The 20,954-nt window shown below is 35.8% G+C and overlaps 3 protein-coding genes across 19 annotated transcripts in view; 2 read left to right on the forward strand and 1 right to left on the reverse strand.

The window, feature by feature from the left end:
- Positions 1-20,954, reverse strand: part of nahoda — a 364,546-nt gene that overhangs the window by 73,032 nt on the left and 270,560 nt on the right. The window lies entirely within an intron of this gene.
- LOC137247060 (uncharacterized) lies at positions 1,274-7,729 on the forward strand. The gene is made up of 4 exons (XM_067778128.1): positions 1,274-2,388; positions 4,045-4,308; positions 6,082-6,293; positions 7,080-7,729. The coding sequence occupies exons 2-4, from the start codon at positions 4,107-4,109 to the stop codon at positions 7,692-7,694; spliced, it is 1,029 nt and encodes a 342-aa protein (XP_067634229.1). The 5' UTR covers positions 1,274-2,388; positions 4,045-4,106; the 3' UTR covers positions 7,695-7,729.
- LOC137245324 (uncharacterized) overlaps positions 16,618-20,954 on the forward strand; it is a 45,405-nt gene continuing 41,068 nt past the window's right edge. The window contains exon 1 of the mRNA XM_067775809.1: positions 16,618-16,741. Coding sequence (XP_067631910.1) covers positions 16,657-16,741 — 85 coding nt within the window. The 5' untranslated portion in view covers positions 16,618-16,656. The remainder of the gene's footprint in view (positions 16,742-20,954) is intronic.

A 20,954-nucleotide genomic window follows, 5' to 3' on the forward strand; every position in this document is an offset into this window, starting at 1 on the left:
ATATTTGGTCAACTACTTATATCATTGTAGGTACAATATGGTTTTAAAAATATCAAAGTATTCCAAGAAATTTCATCATACACAATTCGAGCCATTTGCGCTTAAATGGCTTGAGTAGTAATGTTCGATTGCTTTTCATCATAAGCATCAGCTCAAGTCCAAAACTCTATGATAAACTGTTAAGAAGTTATGAGTGCACCGGCTTGGACTTAAGCGAAAACCTTTTTTACTCTCTTTTAAACTGGTGGCATTTTTTGATATAGCTGGTGCCTTTAATAATGTTCTTCCGGAGTTAACCAATTCGGCCTTACCGAGCCTGCAAATCGACGCAGACTCAGTTGCTTTATATACAAACAGCTCACCCGCATAAAGATTAGCACGAAGCTAGGTAGAAATACCCGTAATAGGCTGGTAAATAGAGGATCCTTGCAAGAAGGTGTTCTCTCTCCACTAATTGGGGTGAATTCAGTTTACTGATTACTTCACACACGTCTGCAATCTAATGGAGACTGCATTATCAAGTTAGTTGAGCAGGAAACTTGGGACTCAGTGTCCACCAGATAGAAAAAGAGAGCCACGGCTTCGTTGTTCTTATGAAAAAGAGCAAATATGCTATGGTTGGCGCTTCTACATGCGAGTCATCAATGTTAGTTCGGTCTTTCTATGAAAAAGGGCGCACTTGCAATGTTTTGAATCTGAGCAAGTCAGGGCTTGTGTACCTTTTAATTGTTCTCCCTGATCACTGCTTTAGATGATCTCGCGTATATTTCCCAGCTGAAAACAAAGGCGACAGTTGAACTTATTGACTCCACCAAGTGTTCTAACCTAACCTATATTAACTTGACTTGTACACTTCTACGTATGGGCGTCATCCGGTCGCAAATATCCTGTGCCAGATAAACAATTTTGCATGTAATTGCAACGACAACGATTTGAACCAGATAATCCAGTTATAAGGCTGGTTCTATTTGGGGGCCAGATAAACTCACATTCCCAAAGTAGATGTCGCTGCTTGGCCATACACATAAAATGAAACACAACAGCGACATCTCCCTACTACAACTCATGTGTACAAAAATATCACGACCTGTGCTTCTCAAGTCTCCCAATTATCCAGAGCATTTCAGTGAGAACTGAGCGTGATACGGAACCAGAGAACTCACTGGATGATGGCTAATGTAACACCCTTTCATTGCAAATAATAAAAATGTTACGTATACGCACCGGTACTCGTATTTTCAGCTACTATGGATATTATTGCGTGTAGTTGGTTGGTAGTAAATGTAAAAAAATTGGTACATGATAAAATTATATTTTTGCCGCTTAGATCTTTTTAGCGATTATGGCTCGAATTGCTCAATATATGTCACAAAGTGTCACTTCATCGCAATCCTTGAGTACTAGTCGTCGAATGTAATCACTGAAGATAAGGAAGCCACAATAAATTCGTTCAAAGTTGTTCTAATATTTCCTGAAAACTTGAAAAAAAAATATATATATATATACAAGGCGCAATATACCTCCGAAGAGATTAAGGCCGAGCTTTTATTCCAATTTTCGCCGTGCTTCTTTTTAATTTTTGCTACAAATTGGCGACCTACATGCTTTACGCCGACTCCGGACGGCACCTGCCAGACAGATGAATTTTCAATTTAAATTTTTCTGCCTTGAAAAGCTTCTCAGTGAAAACTCATATGTCTTGCAGATGCCGTTAGGAGTCGGCATAAAACAAGGGAGCTGCTTTAGGAAAAATTAAAAGGAGCACGACGCAAATTGGAAGAGAAGTTCGGCCTAAAATATTTTCTGAGGTTATCGCGCCCACATTTATTTATTTACCTTTTAATGACAGAAATACACTCAAAGTATTTGCCGAGTCACTGCCGAGAGACGACCACGCTTAGAAAAACTTTCTTCTAATTAAAAAAAAAAATTTCTAAATTTGTATGTTGCTTTGCCCAGGAGTTGAACCGAGGATCTTGGGTGTTGTAGGCGAAGCACGCTACCACCACACCACGGCGGCCGCATAACTTACTTGAAAGTACTTATCTTATATTACAAATATTACATATATACCTATATTAAATTCGTTATCAAATTAATACAACAAATTATCTATAAATATAGGTGGTAATAAAATTTAAAAGATTGTTACGTTGATAAAGCAATACAAGTCGAATGTAACGAAAATGTTCGGCCACACAAAAAAGACATTTACGGAAGCGAAACTGGGAGCAGTGGTATTAATCATATTCAATGTATTTGTTGGCAGTAGCAATGCCGTCATTAAGTGTCACAAGTGTGACGGCATAAATTGTTTACGCACAAGTTATGCAGCGGCAGAGGAGTGTGAAGATACATTGGATAGTTGCGTAACGGTGTTTGATGGTGGTAAGTTTGAGTTTTGGTGTGAAGAAATTCACGACTGTCACGTCATCTGCGTATCGCTCATATTCATGCCTAGTACTAATGGCAATCATAGATTCAATCATAGCTTTTATCACAGAAACAAAGCAGCGATAGTATGAACCAATGATCCCGGGATTTGTGCTGAATAGCACTAGATGGCGCAGTAAACTGGCTACGTAGACAGTAATGCAAATGCCCTCGCAGTTTAAGCAACAATGTGAATCACCGCTGCAATAATGCGATTAGTCAAGGATGAATCCGGTATGAGTCGCAAAGGAGTATGTGACCAATGCCAACTTTGATCTCTTTGTATGAGTTTAACTGTTCCCTTTAGTTTGAGCATGTCCTATGAATACACTAATTCTACCCATTCATACCCAAAATGGATTGATAGGACCAGTCCACTTTGTACCCATATTGGAACATATGAAGACTAATCCCTTTTCGTATTAAAAAGGACGCAAATAGGGGCCAGTCGCATTTATAACCACAATGGTAGTACAATGATACTTTAATGATAGTGGATACTTTCTTGTGTCAGAAGACACGTATTGAACTCGACAACAAAAATTCGAAGGCAGTAAGAAAAATTTTACCTAGTGCAGTGATAGAATATTTTGCCCGATCCAATCAGAAGATGAGTGAATTTATCACTAATGGTTATGTTAATTTGATGATGGATGATGGCTAATGTAACACCCTTTCATTGCAAATAATAAAAATGTTACGTATACGCACCGGTACTCGTATTTTCAGCTACTATGGATATTATTGCGTGTAGTTGGTTGGTAGTAAATGTAAAAAAATTGGTACATGATAAAATTATATTTTTGCCGCTTAGATCTTTTTAGCGATTATGGCTCGAATTGCTCAATATATGTCACAAAGTGTCACTTCATCGCAATCCTTGAGTACTAGTCGTCGAATGTAATCACTGAAGATAAGGAAGCCACAATAAATTCGTTCAAAGTTGTTCTAATATTTCCTGAAAACTTGAAAAAAAAATATATATATATATACAAGGCGCAATATACCTCCGAAGAGATTAAGGCCGAGCTTTTATTCCAATTTTCGCCGTGCTTCTTTTTAATTTTTGCTACAAATTGGCGACCTACATGCTTTACGCCGACTCCGGACGGCACCTGCCAGACAGATGAATTTTCAATTTAAATTTTTCTGCCTTGAAAAGCTTCTCAGTGAAAACTCATATGTCTTGCAGATGCCGTTAGGAGTCGGCATAAAACAAGGGAGCTGCTTTAGGAAAAATTAAAAGGAGCACGACGCAAATTGGAAGAGAAGTTCGGCCTAAAATATTTTCTGAGGTTATCGCGCCCACATTTATTTATTTACCTTTTAATGACAGAAATACACTCAAAGTATTTGCCGAGTCACTGCCGAGAGACGACCACGCTTAGAAAAACTTTCTTCTAATTAAAAAAAAAAATTTCTAAATTTGTATGTTGCTTTGCCCAGGAGTTGAACCGAGGATCTTGGGTGTTGTAGGCGAAGCACGCTACCACCACACCACGGCGGCCGCATAACTTACTTGAAAGTACTTATCTTATATTACAAATATTACATATATACCTATATTAAATTCGTTATCAAATTAATACAACAAATTATCTATAAATATAGGTGGTAATAAAATTTAAAAGATTGTTACGTTGATAAAGCAATACAAGTCGAATGTAACGAAAATGTTCGGCCACACAAAAAAGACATTTACGGAAGCGAAACTGGGAGCAGTGGTATTAATCATATTCAATGTATTTGTTGGCAGTAGCAATGCCGTCATTAAGTGTCACAAGTGTGACGGCATAAATTGTTTACGCACAAGTTATGCAGCGGCAGAGGAGTGTGAAGATACATTGGATAGTTGCGTAACGGTGTTTGATGGTGGTAAGTTTGAGTTTTGGTGTGAAGAAATTCACGACTGTCACGTCATCTGCGTATCGCTCATATTCATGCCTAGTACTAATGGCAATCATAGATTCAATCATAGCTTTTATCACAGAAACAAAGCAGCGATAGTATGAACCAATGATCCCGGGATTTGTGCTGAATAGCACTAGATGGCGCAGTAAACTGGCTACGTAGACAGTAATGCAAATGCCCTCGCAGTTTAAGCAACAATGTGAATCACCGCTGCAATAATGCGATTAGTCAAGGATGAATCCGGTATGAGTCGCAAAGGAGTATGTGACCAATGCCAACTTTGATCTCTTTGTATGAGTTTAACTGTTCCCTTTAGTTTGAGCATGTCCTATGAATACACTAATTCTACCCATTCATACCCAAAATGGATTGATAGGACCAGTCCACTTTGTACCCATATTGGAACATATGAAGACTAATCCCTTTTCGTATTAAAAAGGACGCAAATAGGGGCCAGTCGCATTTATAACCACAATGGTAGTACAATGATACTTTAATGATAGTGGATACTTTCTTGTGTCAGAAGACACGTATTGAACTCGACAACAAAAATTCGAAGGCAGTAAGAAAAATTTTACCTAGTGCAGTGATAGAATATTTTGCCCGATCCAATCAGAAGATGAGTGAATTTATCACTAATGGTTATGTTAATTTGAAAATGAAAAAAATTCCAAAATAATAACCGTAAAGAAAAAGATAATACAGCAGATAGAGTGAACTACAAAAGTTGATAATGAGGATTCATTGCGGCGATAGCCGTTGTCATGTCTAAAGCATAAGAGATCAGTCGCAGATCACTCTATTTAGGTATTAATCGCATGCTTTTTTTCAGGGACTATACTTATTGATATATGCTGGCAGATGTCGCATTAAGCGAGGGCATTTATATAGCAGCCTATGTAGCAGCTTACTGCGACATTTAGTAGTATATAGCTACACAAATCACAAATTCATTGGTTCATATTGTTGCAGCTAATTGCTATACCGTGGAGAGTACTGCGATTGAGTATGTGATTGCGATGATTGGTGAGCGTTACTGTGAACAGCTGTTTATATCATAGTAGCCATCATCCGGTGGCAAAATCCTGAGACAGATAAATGATTTTTCATGTAAATGCAACAAAAACGATTTGAGCCAGATAAATCTAGATAGAAGTCTGGTTCAATTTGTGAGCCAGATAATTTGTTAATTACTTCTTTTTAGTTTGGCAACGCTGCATTTAATAAACCTACTTTTTCAAAAATAGATGTCACTGCTTAGCCTTTCGCCGTATGAGTTAAATAAAAAACAGCGGCGACATCTGCCTATCACATTTCATTTGCGAAAATTTCACGACATCTGCTTCTCAAGTCTCTCAATGATCCAGAGCATTCCCGTGAGAATTGAGCGTAAGCCGGAGCTGTAAAACTCACTGGAAAACGGCAAGTATGTGGTTGCTCCTCTGTCACTGTGCAGTCACAGTCATGGATATCATTGCGACTGACAGCACTGTAAAACGTGATTGTGAACTGTTGTTTGGATCATATTGCTACTCTATAAGTTTGCAATCACAGCTTCGACTTAAAGTCGCTGCGACTGACAGTACTGTTATTGAGACTGCGATTGTGATTTTTGGTAAGCGTGATTCTATACTGACGTTTGTATCATATTTCTCCTCTATCACTGTGCAATCACAGTCACGGATAACAAATGCAGCGACTGACAACAAACAAATAAATTATCCCACCAATTGACAGCTACCGTTTTAGCACAGGGTTGCTTCGGCCAACTTGCGGTGGAATTACGTAGCAAATGTGAACCAACAATGATCAACTGGGATGACGCCGACTTAGATGAGTACGATGAAGCACCAAAATTTATGCATAGCGATTGTTATAAGTGCGCTGGAGATATGTGCAATAATATCAGCGCTAATGGATTTGAGTGCATTCAATGTGACTCGAGTATGGTAATTGCGCTAAAAATTTGATAATTTTAAGTGTGCCGATACGGTACATACCAATTAATTTAGCAGCATTTTTAGTCACATTTGCTTGACTCGCGTGAATATGTATTTGTAATTGGCTTCACTGCATCAAATTTATCGCCAAAATCAAATTGATTAGATTAGCAGTCCAATATTTTTTCGAATCAAATCTATCGACTGATTGTGCGTGCTCTAAACTGGGCCGATTGTTTTACGTAACTGTGACTGAACAGTGATAGAAGAGCAGTATGATCTAAGGCGCTTTTGATAATCAGGTCACGGTAATATTTTCGAATATGTCGCTGCGATTTGTTATGATTGTTGAGTCGCTGTGACAAAATAACAACTACATTAGAATTTTTCAAGTGTAAGGAGCTTTGGCAAGTGGGTTTAGTTCACCAATTACAACGACAATATAGTACTCACATACATAGATATTTAAATGTGTGCGATGCCGCCTGGCCCCGTGAGTTTGAAAGCTTTTGACCTTCTTGATGGCTCATTGTTTTATATAAAGCTCCAGTATGCTGACCCGCCCGCACTAGGTCATTCAACTTAAATATTTTTCCAAAGTACATAGATCTATGAGTTTGCCCACGGTATTTTAGAAAGGGGAAAATTTATTTGAGAAATCGGAAAAGTTCTTCTCTAATGTCCAGAGGTATATATAGAAGTAGATATATATATATACTATAGAATCAGTTCATCAAAGATCCCTATAATAAACTATCAACTGTCGTGCCCAAATTAAATTTTCTGATTTTTCAGGATTCAAATTGCTTCGACAATGCTGAAATTTTGCAACCAAACAAATGCCCCATCGCTAGATCGGCAAACTCGTATTGCTTTGCTAAGATGGAGAGTAAAAGTGTAGTACGGGGCTGTGCAACAGATTTAAAGCAACAGACAGAATGTTTGAATAATAAGGACTGTTTGTTGTGTCCACCATTGGATATTGGTGGCTGTAATAGTGAGCTTAAATTTTCAAATAATAGTAGTGGCGGAGGCGGTGAAGATGATGGTGGAAATGGAGGAGTTGGGGGTGGAAACGGTGCAGATGGCGGTGATAATGGTAGTGCTGGTGGCGGTGGAAGTGGGGGAAATGGAAGTGGTGGTGGAGGAGGCGGTGAAGGTGATGGTGGGATTGGAGGTAATGGTGGCGGAAATGGAGACAGTGGAAATGAAGATGGTGGTAACGGTGGCAGCGAAACCGATGGAAGTAGTGGCGGAAACGGTGAAGGTAGTGATGACAGCGGTAACAACGGTAGTGGTAAAACGGGAGGTGCCAGTGGTGAAGGCATTGTAAGCCTTGCAAATATTGTCTCAAACTATAAGTTACTTACAACCATTGGTGTCATTCTAATAGCAAATTATTTATCTTAAATAAAATAATTATTTTAAAAAAATCGCCAAGAAAATGTATTTCCTCGGAAGTTTTGAAACGCAAAATTGCATAAAGATACATAAGCAAAAAGAATATAAGTAAACGTAAGACATAAAAAAATATGAAATCACAAAAGAAAGAAATGAAGCTTTGGTTATGATTGGTTCCCGAGGCACAATCAAAAACTGATAGTGGCCATCAACGTGTTAAGTTAACAGTTGTAGCGGAATTAGCAGACTTCGTTTCTCCGTACTTTGCCTATCACAATACTAATAGTTATACTAGTAGACGTATTTATAAATGTTCTACATTCGCCGCTATCTCCCCCTTTCTAACTTTCCCAATCTTGCTCCCACAACCTCCTACATCTTACACGCATTGTAATAATTCCTCTCCGTACCCCTCTCTCTTTATCAATATTTCTTTATATCTCTTTTTTCCATACATTCTTCAATTCCATCTGCTTCATCTAGAGGATCACTGCCTTCTATTAGTCTTGGATGATAACACGAAAGACAATATGCGTCTATGGCCAGGTTTGATCTCTTTTGTTTCAGTATGTCCTATGTAAAGACCAATTGTACCTTTTTATGGCTGAACGGACAGGCCCTTTTTATACTCAGTTGAGCAGAGCTCACAGAGTATATTAAGTTTGATTGGATAACGGTTGGTTGTACAGGTATAAAGGAATCGAGATAGATATAGACTTCCATATATCAAAATCATCAGGATCGAAAAAAATTTGATTGAGCCATGTCCGTCCGTCCGTCCGTCCGTTAACACGATAAGTTGAGTAAATTTTGAGGTATCTTGATGAAATTTGGTATGTAGGTTCCTGAGTAATCATCTCAGATCGCTATTTAAAATGAACGATATCGGACTATAACCACGCCCACTTTTTCGATATCGACAATTTCGAAAAACCGAAAAAGTGCGATAATTCATTACCGAAGACAGATACAGCGACGAAACTTGGTAGGTGGGTTGAACTTATGACGTAGAATAGAAAATTAGTAAAATTTTGGACAATGGGCGTGGCACCGCCCACTTTTAAAAGAAGGTAATTTAACATTTTTGCAAGCTGTAATTTGCCAGTCGTTGAAGATATCATGATGAAGTTTGGCAGCAACGTTACTTCTATTACTATATGTACGCTTAATAAAAATTCGCAAAATCAGAGAACGACCACGCACACTTTTTAAACAAAAATTTTTTTAAAGTCAAATTTTAAAAGAAAAGTTAATATCTTTACAGTATATTAGTAAATTATGTCAAGATTCAACTCCAGTAATGATATGTTGCAACAAAATACAAAAATAAAAGAAAATTTCAAAATGGGCGTGGCTCCGCCCTTTTTCATTTAATTTGTCTAGAATACTTTTATTGCCATAAGTCGAACCAAAAATTCACCAATCCTTTTGAAATTTGGTAGGGGCATAGATTTGATGACGTTAACTGTTTTCTGTGAAAATGGGCGAAATCGGTTGAAGCCACGCCCAGTTTTTATACACAGTCGTCCGTCTGTCCTTCCGCTCGGCCATTAACACGATAACTTGAGCAAAAATCGACATATCTTTACTGAACTTAGTTCACGTACTTACCTGAACTCACTTTATCTTGGTATACAAAATGAACGAAATCCGACTATGACCACGCCCACTTTTTCGATATCGAAAATTACGAAAAATGAAAAAAATGCCATAATTCTATACCAAATACGAAAAAAGGGATGAAACATGGTAATTGGATTGGTTTATTGACGCGAAATATAACTTTAGAAAAAACTTTGTAAAATGGTTGTGACACCTACCATATTAAGTAGAAGAAAATGAAAAAGTTCTGCAGTGCGAAATAAAAAACCCTTGAAATCTTGGCAGGTATTACATATATAAATAAATTAACGGTATCCAACAGATAATGTTCTGGGTCACCTTGGTCCACATTTTGGTCGATATCTGGAAAACGCCTTCACATATACAACTACCACCACTCCCTTTTAAAACTCTCATTAATACCTTTCGTTTGATAACAATATCGTACAAACACATTTTAGAGTCACCCCTGGTCCACCTTTATGGCGATATATCGAAAAGGCGTCCACCTATAGAACTAAGCCCCACGCCCTTTTAAAATACTCATTAACACCTTTCATTTGATACCCATATTGTACAAACACATTCTAGAGTCACCCCTGGTCCACCTTTATGGCGATATCTCGAAAAGGCGTCCACCTATAGAACTAAGCCCACGCCCTTTTAAAATACTCATTAACACCTTTCATTTGATACCCATATAGTACAAACACATTCTAGAGTCACCCCTGGTCCACCTTTATGGCGATATATCGAAAAGGCGACCACCTATACAACTATCACCACTCCCTTTTAAAACCCTCATTAATACCTTTAATTTTATATCCATATCGTACAAACACATTCTAGAGTCACCCCTGGTCCACCTTTATGGCGATATCTCGAAAAGGCGACCACCTATACAACTATCACCACTCCCTTTTAAAACCCTCATTAATACCTTTAATTTTATATCCATATCGTACAAACACATTCTAGAGTCACCCCTGGTCCACCTTTATGGCGATATCTCGAAAAGGCGTCCACCTATAGAACTAAGCCCACGCCCTTTTAAAATACTCATTAACACCTTTCATTTGATACCCATATAGTACAAACACATTCTAGAGTCACCCCTGGTCCACCTTTATGGCGATATATCGAAAAGGCGACCACCTATACAACTATCACCACTCCCTTTTAAAACCCTCATTAATACCTTTAATTTTATATCCATATCGTACAAACACATTCTAGGATCACCCCTGGTCCACCTTTATGGCGATATCTCGAAAAGGCGTCCACCTATAGAACTAAGGCCCACTCAATCTTAAAATACTCTTTCACACCTTCCGTTTGATACACGTGTCATACAAACACATTCCAGGGTTACCCAAGGGTCATTTTCCTACATGGTTATTTTCCCTTATTTTGTCTCCATAGCTCTCAACTGAGTATGTAATGTTCGGTTACACCCGAACTTAGCCTTCCTTACTTGTTTATTTTGTTATTTTGCTTTCAACTAATTTAACAGGTATAAGGCGCCCAATGTATAACGAAATCAACAACAAATACGAGAAACCAAGCCGAAGGCAGTTGATCTACGACTCCAACAATTACACTTCTGGCGGATACAGCACTGCATTCGTGTTCGTACGTATAAATGCTGGGCGTAGTGTAAACAAATTTAACGTATTAATTCTAAAATATTCTGAAAATGGATGGGCTAGTTTTTATTCTCGGTAGCTTTCTTTGTATAGCCAAATGTAAGAATTTGTTTAAAGAAAGTTACAGTCCAATACGCTCAGTAGTATCTGAGATAACCTCATTCCAAATTAAAGACTTTCAATTATTTTATCTTTGAATTCGGTATTATCTACCATTTAAAATTATGAGACTGAGAAAGATTCATTTAAATATATGATTCATGATGACAATTTCACCAGCCATAATCCTTGCCCCTCAAAAAAATTTTAAATTTTCTGCTGAAGGTATGTTCATTTCCTACAAAACTAGCTTTTTAGCACTTCCATTGTTAACTTAAATTGCTTTGTGCTTAACAATTGACGGATTATTTTTGATGCGTGAAAAATGCCATGATATTTGTATTGAAATAATAACTGATAATTATATTTGAATGATAATTTTTTTTTTAAATTTATTGTTTAGTGGCAATAATAACTGTAAATGTTGCTGTTGTATCATGTGTAATATGTCAATAGTTTTCAAAGGCTGATAAGCGTCATGGTAAGTTATCTTCTCTGTGACACTTCATTTCAAGTTTACAAGTGTTTCTTTAATGTTATTTTGTAGGCTACATTGGGCGCTGTGTTTTGATTGTATTCTGCCAACTTAATAAATTTTGTTAGATCGAGAAATAAGCTTTCGGGAAATATTTTCTTATCCATTATTTCTTATTTACTTTGACCAAGTTAGTCTTTAGTTTTTTAAATAGTGACTTCAATACTAAGTGTTACATAAAACTGGGTCGAAAAAGGAAGTAGCAGAGAAAGAAACACCATAACCTAAGGGTTTTATCACTTTTTACCCTTCCTTATTTTTATTTTCGGCTTTTTCGCTTCTTTTCTATCTTTTTCTTTACTTTTCTTTTATTTGCCATATTTTCCTATTTCCTGTCTAGATGTTTCTACGATCCCCGCCGAGCTAGTTCAACGGGCATTGTATGTCATGGTGCTCAAATTAAGTAACCGCTATATAGTTTCACCAGGTTAACAGTCGTTTGGCTATCCAAATACTAGACAACTTATGTAAGTATTGTTTCTTGAAATCTAATCTCCATGTTTGGTATTGCTACTGATACAATACTATTGTTAAGTGTTTCAATAAAATTTCTAATTTAGATTGTATTTAGCATTGAAAATATATCAAATTTAACTTTAAATATTCACGAAATGTATGCACATAAATTAGACAGTTTAAAAAAATAAAGTTTTTCTTTTTGCGGCGAACGAATTTCGTTATCTGTGAAAAACAAGGCTAATATCCCTGCCATTGAACAAACTAATTTAACTAAATGAAAAAACTCCTTAGCATATGAAGTTTTTGGCATATAAATTATTTAGATTTATATTATTATATCAGAAGCTTATCAAATAACCTCACTATACTCCACTAGGCGCAACACATCAGCTTACTATTTGGCCTATATATATGTATATAAATACTGTTGCAAATTTTAGGGAAATTCTTGATTACTTTGCACTTCCTATTATCGCTCAAATCGCTGAACTGTCGAATAAAAAACTCAAATATTCAGTATAGCGAAGTCCTTTATTTATCCTTTATTTATTTAAACTACTATGGTAGTAGTACTAATTAATTAGATTACTCGTGTGTTTCACTTACAACATTTTGAAATCAAACTGATTCCTGTTCCTCAGCTTGCGCTGCTTTTATATTCTTAGCCTCTCTCGCGTGTTACTCCAAGGGCCATGACTTTTCACGAACATCCTTATCGAATATTTGCCTATTTATTGGTCGCATTCGTTCTTTGTAACTGTGTATGTGTTGAAGTAATGCCGTCTTCGCTTTTAGCGATTGATTGCATATATTGTCACTGTTTCTCTTTCTTCTTCGCTCTTAGCTTCGGTTTACATATACACATATGTTGATGAAGAAATAGACAGTGGGGTAACGCTAAATCCAAGCAAGTTGTCCTCCTTGTGAGAAACGCTTTCACGGGGAGACACGCTAGATGGGTAGACATTCTGGCAGCTTAAGAACAACGATTCCAAATACCGTCATAAGAAGTTACGTCTGTGATCGCATCCTTATATATCAAAGCTCAGAGGATTCGCGTACCATGGAAATCATACGCGGAGAAGCACAAGTATCAGCCAACGACAGCTCTGAGAGGAGCCTCTGCTTTTCGCAATATTTTTAGGACCAGCCGCACAAGCGATTAGCGGAACAATCTCGATATTTTAGCGATGGAAAGAAGAAGGTTATGGGAAACAAAAAAGCAGACGGATCAAGAACGCATGAAAGTCCTTAGAGCGCAGCGAAGAAACGTTTATGTTGAGGCAGGAATGTTGGGAAAATAAACAACGAGCAGATCGATAGTGAAATTAATAACATATGTTGAAGCATGGAGCACCAAATGATTTGGAGAGGTAAATTACAACGATATCCAAATGCTTTCTAAGGACGAGTACTTCAAAAAATATTTGCAAAGGATAAAAAGTCTGAAGTTCCTAAGTGCGCCCACGGCGATGCAAACGAGGATGATGCTGAGCATTTGCTCTTCAAATGCTAATGATGGAACCAGAACCGAAAATTACTCGAGGGCTTCCTCGAAACACTAATTTCATATAATCCGCACTCTCACAACTAAAGGCTCTTAAAAAACCATAAACATGAAAAGTCACCCTGAAGTTATGCTAAAGCGGCAGGAATTATGGGGAATGCAAAATAAAACAAAAACTTATGAAATTTTCAAGGCTGATCTACGTAGTCACGATAAAAATGGTTTAGCAAAATTGAGGAAAGATTCCATTTTTATTCCCTATACCTAAATAAATTTGTATAAATAGATAACTGTAAGGCGCGATAACCTTTTAGGCCGAGCTTCTCTTCCAATTTGCGCCCTGTTTCTTTTTTCATTTTCCCTACAAATTTTCGGGATGGGACCTGCAAGGCAGATAATTTTTCACTGGGAAGCATTTCATGGCAGAAATACATTCGGAGTGCCAAACACTGCCGAGGGGCGACCGCGCTTAGAAAAATTGTCTTCTAATTGAAACAACTTTTTTCTAAAAATTTGATTTTGCTTTGCCCGGGGTCTTCCGTGTGGTAGGCGAAGCACGCTACCAACACACCTAGACGGTTATAAATAAATTTGTATACAGCCACACTTACGGGTAAGTATTTGTGTATGCGTTTTAAAGCTGTCGAAATGTCTGAAAAAGTGTATGAAATGCTTATTGTCCTCCATCTGGTAAATATATAATTTATAGGCTGTTTCCTTTAATGCCACGTCTACTCCTAGAATAAGTCTTAACTATCTACATATATTTGTAAACAGTGCGAGTGGGTGTGTGGAAATTGGAATGGGTGTAGGAGTGGTGGTGGTAGAGGGAGTGACAGACAAGGTTAAACTAGTCGTCAAATAAAGGCCTCTGAAGGATGTTGGACTGGAAAACTACATACAAATATTTAAAAAAGAAAATTACAAATTTGCTATATCTCCCAATACATTCACCCCGCGGGGTGTGAGAAAGAACGAAAATTCTTGTAGATACATAAAGTTGAAAGATCGGGCAGAACAAAATTCACTGGATCCATTAGTTGTTATATTAAAAATAAATATATCTATGTATACGTTGGCCTCTGGTATTAGCATAATAGTCAAACTGTGACTATACACTTTCTACAAAAACAAAATGAAAACCAAAAAAAAGTAAACCCTATTGTTGGGGAAGAAAAAATTATTTTTTGTTTCTAGCACGGTCTAAATACTTAAATTAATATGTATTAATTTATAGTAAAATGGTTGAAACTCAACCATTACAGGCGGCTCTATACCGTTTCTTTCCTTTCCTTTACTTACCTTTGCTTTCCTTTTCTTTTCTTTTCTTTTCTTTTCTTTTCTTTTCTTTTCTTTTCTTTTCTTTTCTTTTCTTTTCTTTTCTTTTCTTTTCTTTTCTTTTCTTTTATTTTCTTTTCTTTTCTTTTCTTTTATTTTCTTTTCATTTCTTTTCTTTTCTTTTTTCTTTTCTTTTCTTTTCTTTCCCTTTCCTTCCCTTTCTTTTCTTTTCTTTTCTTTTCTATTCTTTCCTTTCATTTCCTTCTCTTTCCTTTATGTTATTCTATTAACTAAGAAAAAGTAGTACACACATTTGATGCAACCAACAAAACGAGTATATACTCCAACTTGAATATATTCGTTTGTTTTTGTAAACCCTTTGCATATCAGCAAAGAAAATTACACATTTACTCATATTTACACACACAAAAACTAATTCTCGCTCTATACTTTTAACACGTACACACTCTTCGTTCAATTGCTCTGGAGATCAAATCTGAGTTCGTTTGCATGAGGCCTACTGGCTTTCTAATTGGTTCCCTTTTCAAGTTAATATTTTAGCGCTATATATAACATTTTTAAAATTTTTTGAATGGCTTGCACTTTTTTTGAGAAGGTTTGTAGAATGGTTTGGGGAGCGAAGTTTTCAAATAAACCTTTAGATATTTGATGATATTCATTCATAAAGTTTTTTTTCGAAACTTCGGTTATCTTTTGAATGTTTTATGACAGCTTTATTAAAGACGTTCTTTTAAGGGTGTTAGCTATTTTATAGAAATATTAGCCCTGTTTTTTTACACCTACATACATGGACTGCTAAGCGTTAAACTTTATTTACACTTCTACAATTGCTTCGCAGAAAATTAGTACTCCTAAATTTCAATACGCATTATACTCAGATGCAACTGAGATGTGTGCCTGTGTTACCTCAACACTACCTCTACGTATTACCTCTGCAAATGGTGTATGTCCACTATTCACTGCAATCGATTCAGCTATAGGTTATACACTATGGCCAAGAGAGGTGTGTCTCTCCGCTATTCGGCACAACCTGTCATGTAGCTAGTTATTTAACCACTGCCGCTAGATTGGTCTCCATTATCTAAGTGATAATAAGCGTTTTTTTTACCCGCAAATGTAGATGTATATGCGTGTAAAAAATACGGTTATTTATGCCGAAATTGAGCGAATTATCATTTTCAAGGAAAAATTTGATTTTGTAAAAAGTACCAAAAGCACATTCTTGTTCACCTTCATAGTAGGCTAACACTTTTAATTTTTCGCTTGGAGAACTAGCATAGCATTGCTGGTTATCGAAATTAATAAAAAAATAATTTAACTTTTTCAAGGCTTCATTGTGTAATCTAAATTGTGATCTTTATGCGACACCCATTGACCTTCTCTAATCGGGACTTAAATGTTATATCTTTCACCGTTGTCTTAACGATTTTTCGAAAACCCTCTTAGTAAGCACACGTGCATTTATTACTTTGCACTTTTTGGCAAAAACAACTATGCAATAGATTATCTTCATACCAATAATAATTATTATTGTATATTTAACATACATTTTTATTTGAAATTTGCTATCGCGTATTGATAAGCTTACAGACATACATACAATGTGTTAAGGATCATAAATATATAATTATTTATGATGTTAAGAAATTGTCAAACGATTAGCCAACAATAATAAAAAACTACAATCGCGTTGGTTAATTAATATCGCACAATTATTTGGTATAGATTGATACGAGTCTATAAAAGGCACTGACCGTTTGTTTGCCAAAATAGTTAGCCGAAAAATTTCGTACGTATTTAAGCGTGTCGGTGTACGTCGGTGGAATGGGCAAAATGTTGCCTCGGAAAATAGATTTTAGCTTGCTGCTAATAGGACTAATGATTTGTTTTTGTATCACAAATGATATTGGTAGGTTATATACTAACATGAATGTGTACAAGAAATTAGATAAAAGAAAGAAAAATAGATTTATCTATAAAATTATCTATAAATTTTCAATCTATAAATGGGCATTATCTATAATAAATGTAAATAAATTTCAATGTGCTGAAGTGCGATGAGGCTAAGTGTGAAATATAGAAAAAGTATAGCAGCAAAAAAAAAAAAAATTAATTGAATAAATTTCGAAATAAGAAGGAATAAACATACATATGTGCATAAAATATTTGAAGATACCAAGTACTCGAAAAAAAAATAATAATAATATTCGTTGTGTATGAAAAAATTGAGTGCTGCATAAATTCATATCAATGTGCGTGCGAGTTTAAGAGGAAATAAACTGAAAAAAAAAACCCCAAAAGAAATGCGCGAAACATACGCTTGTATTCTTAAGGGCTTTTTAATTTTCACCAACTTTAATTTTTTGGTGAATAGTGAAGCTAGAATTTTATCGATTATATAGATCGATCAGTATTCAATTAAGCAACGCAACAGTATGTATAGGTTTAAAACCAGGGACGGAAAATAATTATACTTTTTTTTTTCGGAGTCGAAAAAGTCCTGGTCAAAAAATTGTCCTAGGTGAAAATGTTTGAGTTCCCAGGTATCCCTATAGCAATATCATATCGAATCATGCATCCTTTTTATTTTTCGAACTTTTTCCATAAAAGTCCACATATAAAAGTAAAATCTGTATTTTTATTTTTGGAGTCCGATAGAACTAGTTAAACTCGGACTTTTAAAAATAAAAGTCCGGAAATAAATGTTAAATAATTGATAACAAAGAAGCCGGACTTTAATTTTGGGCTTAAAAAATAAAAGTCCGGATTTAACTTTTATTTCCGGACTTTTATTTTTTAAAGTCCGAGTTTTATTAGTTCTCTCGGACTCAGACAATAAAAATCCGAAAATAATTTTTATCTTGATCCAAATATATTAAAAGTTCAAAATTAATAGTTTTGCAAGGAATTATATTATAAAAGGAATAACATTTTCCGCCCCTGTTTAAAACTCTATATTTTTGAGTTAACTCATTTTAAATCTTGCAGTGTGATATGTGGCGTGTACTAAAATCACGGAGCGAAAAAGAGAGACTTGCAAGACAAGTACTGAATGGGATAGCGAACAAATTTTGGTCTGGATTAATCTTGTGCAAATGAGCCGCAGTTTGAAAACAATCATTTTGATTTTTTTTGCTAACAGAGTGACAGTTCTGTTCTCTCGGAACATAAATAAAAATTAATCAAAACAAGGCTAGATTCACTTCCAAGAAGATCTAGGCGGAGCTACTCTTTCAATTTTCGTCATACTCCTTTTAATTCTTTCTCCAAATATGTGGAACGGGACCTTCGTGTTTTATATCGACCTTGAAAGGTAGCTGCAAGGTAGATAAATTTTCAGTGAGAGGCTTTTCATGGCAGAAAATACTCGGAGTGTTTGCCAAAACACTTTCGAGGGGCGACCTTGATTGAACAAAAATTTAACTTAAACCCGGGGCCTGAACCAGGGATCGTCGTTGTGGTAGGCGAATCACGCTACTACCACACAGCGAAGGCCGCCAAGATCAAAATAGGTTTGCCGATAAACAAGGCTAAGCATATTAATTTAAAGAGCGTTAATGAAAACCAACAAAAATAATTCAGCAGACAAACACTTAGACCTTAGACTTGTAAGAACTTACCTGACATGAGGGGCTAAACTGATAAATTTTTGAAACATGTTTTTGATTTAAATCTGAGCTAAACAAAAAACCTTGCCATTCTGCAAGTGCGCCACATCAAGTGGGCATTTTTTTAATAACGCTGAATCTTTTGGGTTTGTAGAATTTTTTCGCGTTTTATGACATACAAATTCCAAGTCCCTTAACTCACTAGGTTAGCTCCTTAGACCGCTGGCATATAAAGCTTTGCCGTGGCAGTAGTTCTAGTACCAGAAGCATTTTTGAGTTCAGTGCAATAAATTCTAAAAAGTTTCTCGCTGTTCTGACAGAGAAGAATTTTTGAGTTCAGAGCAACAAATTCTAAGAAGTTCCTGGCTGTTATGACCTGGCAATGACGGGTTTATCTAATGTAACAAATTGCAGGATATGTGGGCTGGTATACGGAAGCATTTTTACGACCAAGCATTTTTAGGCTGACTAAATAAAAGTTATGGGCCTCAGACCTGCTCATTTTGATGTATTTAGTTAAATAACTTAAATATTTTCTACAGTTCCTTGTGAAGTTTAGTTGCAAACAAAAGAAAGTAGAAAAAAACCAGACTCCCTGAAGAAGGCGAGGAAGTGCCGAAACGCGTAGGCTGGTAAATGAATTACTAAATTTTTCCTTTTAATTAACTGGCTGTGAGGTTTAACAAAGTAAATAAAATCTGCAATTTCATTAAAATAAGAAAGTTTCCTTCTTTTTCATACTTCATATATCTTTATTAGGTCAAATGGTAACAACCTTACTGACTGTATTACAGGTTATCTCAGTAATAGTTTATTAATTTTAAAATTAGATTTACTGAGATAAGTAATAAGACTCAATGCGTGCCTTAAACAGTGACTTTGGTATGGCAAAGTCCAAATCAAGGCTTCTGAATAGGCGATTAAATTCTACAAGTCTTTTTAGAAGAGGTGGAAAACTGAAGTAATTCGAACGCAGCACTTCAATGTAGAATTTACTGTGAAAGCGGAGAGCTCTGTTGAAAGTCAACTGACCAAATAGCTCTGAGCAGTCAATGGCACCGGATATTATGTCAAAAATAAACATTACGTTTTGAGCAAAACCCTTGACTTCAAGTGGCAAGGCCTTGATAAGCGTGCACCTATAGTGTAGGGTGGCAAAGTTTTAACAAAATGTAGATGTTGAGGAGCAAAGAGGGCGAAGATTATTAAAGATGATTGGGGCATACTCTAACTTTAAACGCTATAAGGCATATATAGGTCTTTGATATCATTAGAATTTCGTCACAAAAAAGCTAAGTCGGTATAAGCCTTTGGTATGAGAAGGTTTATATGATTACCAAAAGTAAAATATGAGTCAAAAATTACGCAAGATCGCGAAACTCATTAATTAGGGCAAGAGTAACATTTGAAATCGAATACATGAAAAAAAAAACACATTCATTGACCTAGTAAATGTTATGGGACAGTATTTACTAATTATATAATAATCGTAGATTATTTTGGAAGGCCCAATTATTGATAGCACTAAGATCTTCTTGCAGACGCAATGCAATGATGAACAGGATATCCCAGAAAAGAGTTTTAAATTGTCAGCATAAAGCAAATAATTAAAATTTTTCAATAAACATTAAGAAAAAAATAGGACAAAGTATGCTACCCTGTGGTCCATCCGAAGTTTGCTGAGAATTATGAAGACTTTGTTTGCTCGATTTCAACAAAGGTAGGACTTCAGCCGCAACAGAAAGCTCGAGTGAAAGCCCATGTTTTAAAGTTTTCACAGAAGTGATTTGTTCGAAACTGTGTCAAAAGCCTTAGAAAAATGCGGCGTCAACTTGACATCCATCTTTAAATGCCGACACACAAAACTATGAGAAAACAGCCAGGATTTCTGACATTCGAACCTCCTGCAATAAAACTATTCTATTGATAGCGAAGGATAAATTGTCTTTAACTACTTTTTCCAAAAAGTTGGGAACATGTTGACAATTCAGATATTGGCCTGTAATTCTTGACTTCATTTTTATTGCCAGACTTGAAGATAAGGGCAATAGACGCCAGAAAATAATTGGAAAATCCTCATCAAAAAAGGAGGAAAGCTATCAAAGATTAACTCAAATTATTCCTCAAGTGAGCAAATTTTTTCCCTAAAATTGTTATACAACTTTCTGAAGTTCTGCGATTCTCAACACTAAAATTTGGTCTATACATACTAAGAACTTATGGTAGTAATATAAGCAATAAAACCTCTACTGTACTGAAATTCTACTGTACTCAAATAAAACTTTGCATTAGGCTTTTTTCTAATCAGAAGTGAAAGAAACTATAATCTTGTTGTAAAAGTTATACATTTCAAAATTAATTTTATGAGCTTTGACAAAATTATAAGTACTTTTATGATTTTAAAGAAGTAGTAGTTTTACTACTTGGATTTTTTTTACTCAAAGGTCCAGAGTACTGTTATACTCAGTAGCTCAGAAAATACATAGATATATAGATATAAACGTATATGTACGT

The sequence above is a fragment of the Eurosta solidaginis genome, chromosome 3, assembly GCF_040869045.1.
Source record: "Eurosta solidaginis isolate ZX-2024a chromosome 3, ASM4086904v1, whole genome shotgun sequence".
Classification (NCBI taxonomy): domain Eukaryota; kingdom Metazoa; phylum Arthropoda; class Insecta; order Diptera; family Tephritidae; genus Eurosta; species Eurosta solidaginis.

Excerpts from the sequence above, each read along its gene's own strand:
- LOC137247060 (XM_067778128.1), top strand. The coding sequence starts at position 4,107 with ATGTTCGGCCACACAAAAAAGACATTTACGGAAGCGAAACTGGGAGCA. Across the intron at positions 4,309-6,081 it reads CGTAACGGTGTTTGATGGTG|CTACCGTTTTAGCACAGGGT; the intron begins GTAAGTTTGAGT and ends ACCAATTGACAG. Across the intron at positions 6,294-7,079 it reads TTCAATGTGACTCGAGTATG|GATTCAAATTGCTTCGACAA; the intron begins GTAATTGCGCTA and ends CTGATTTTTCAG.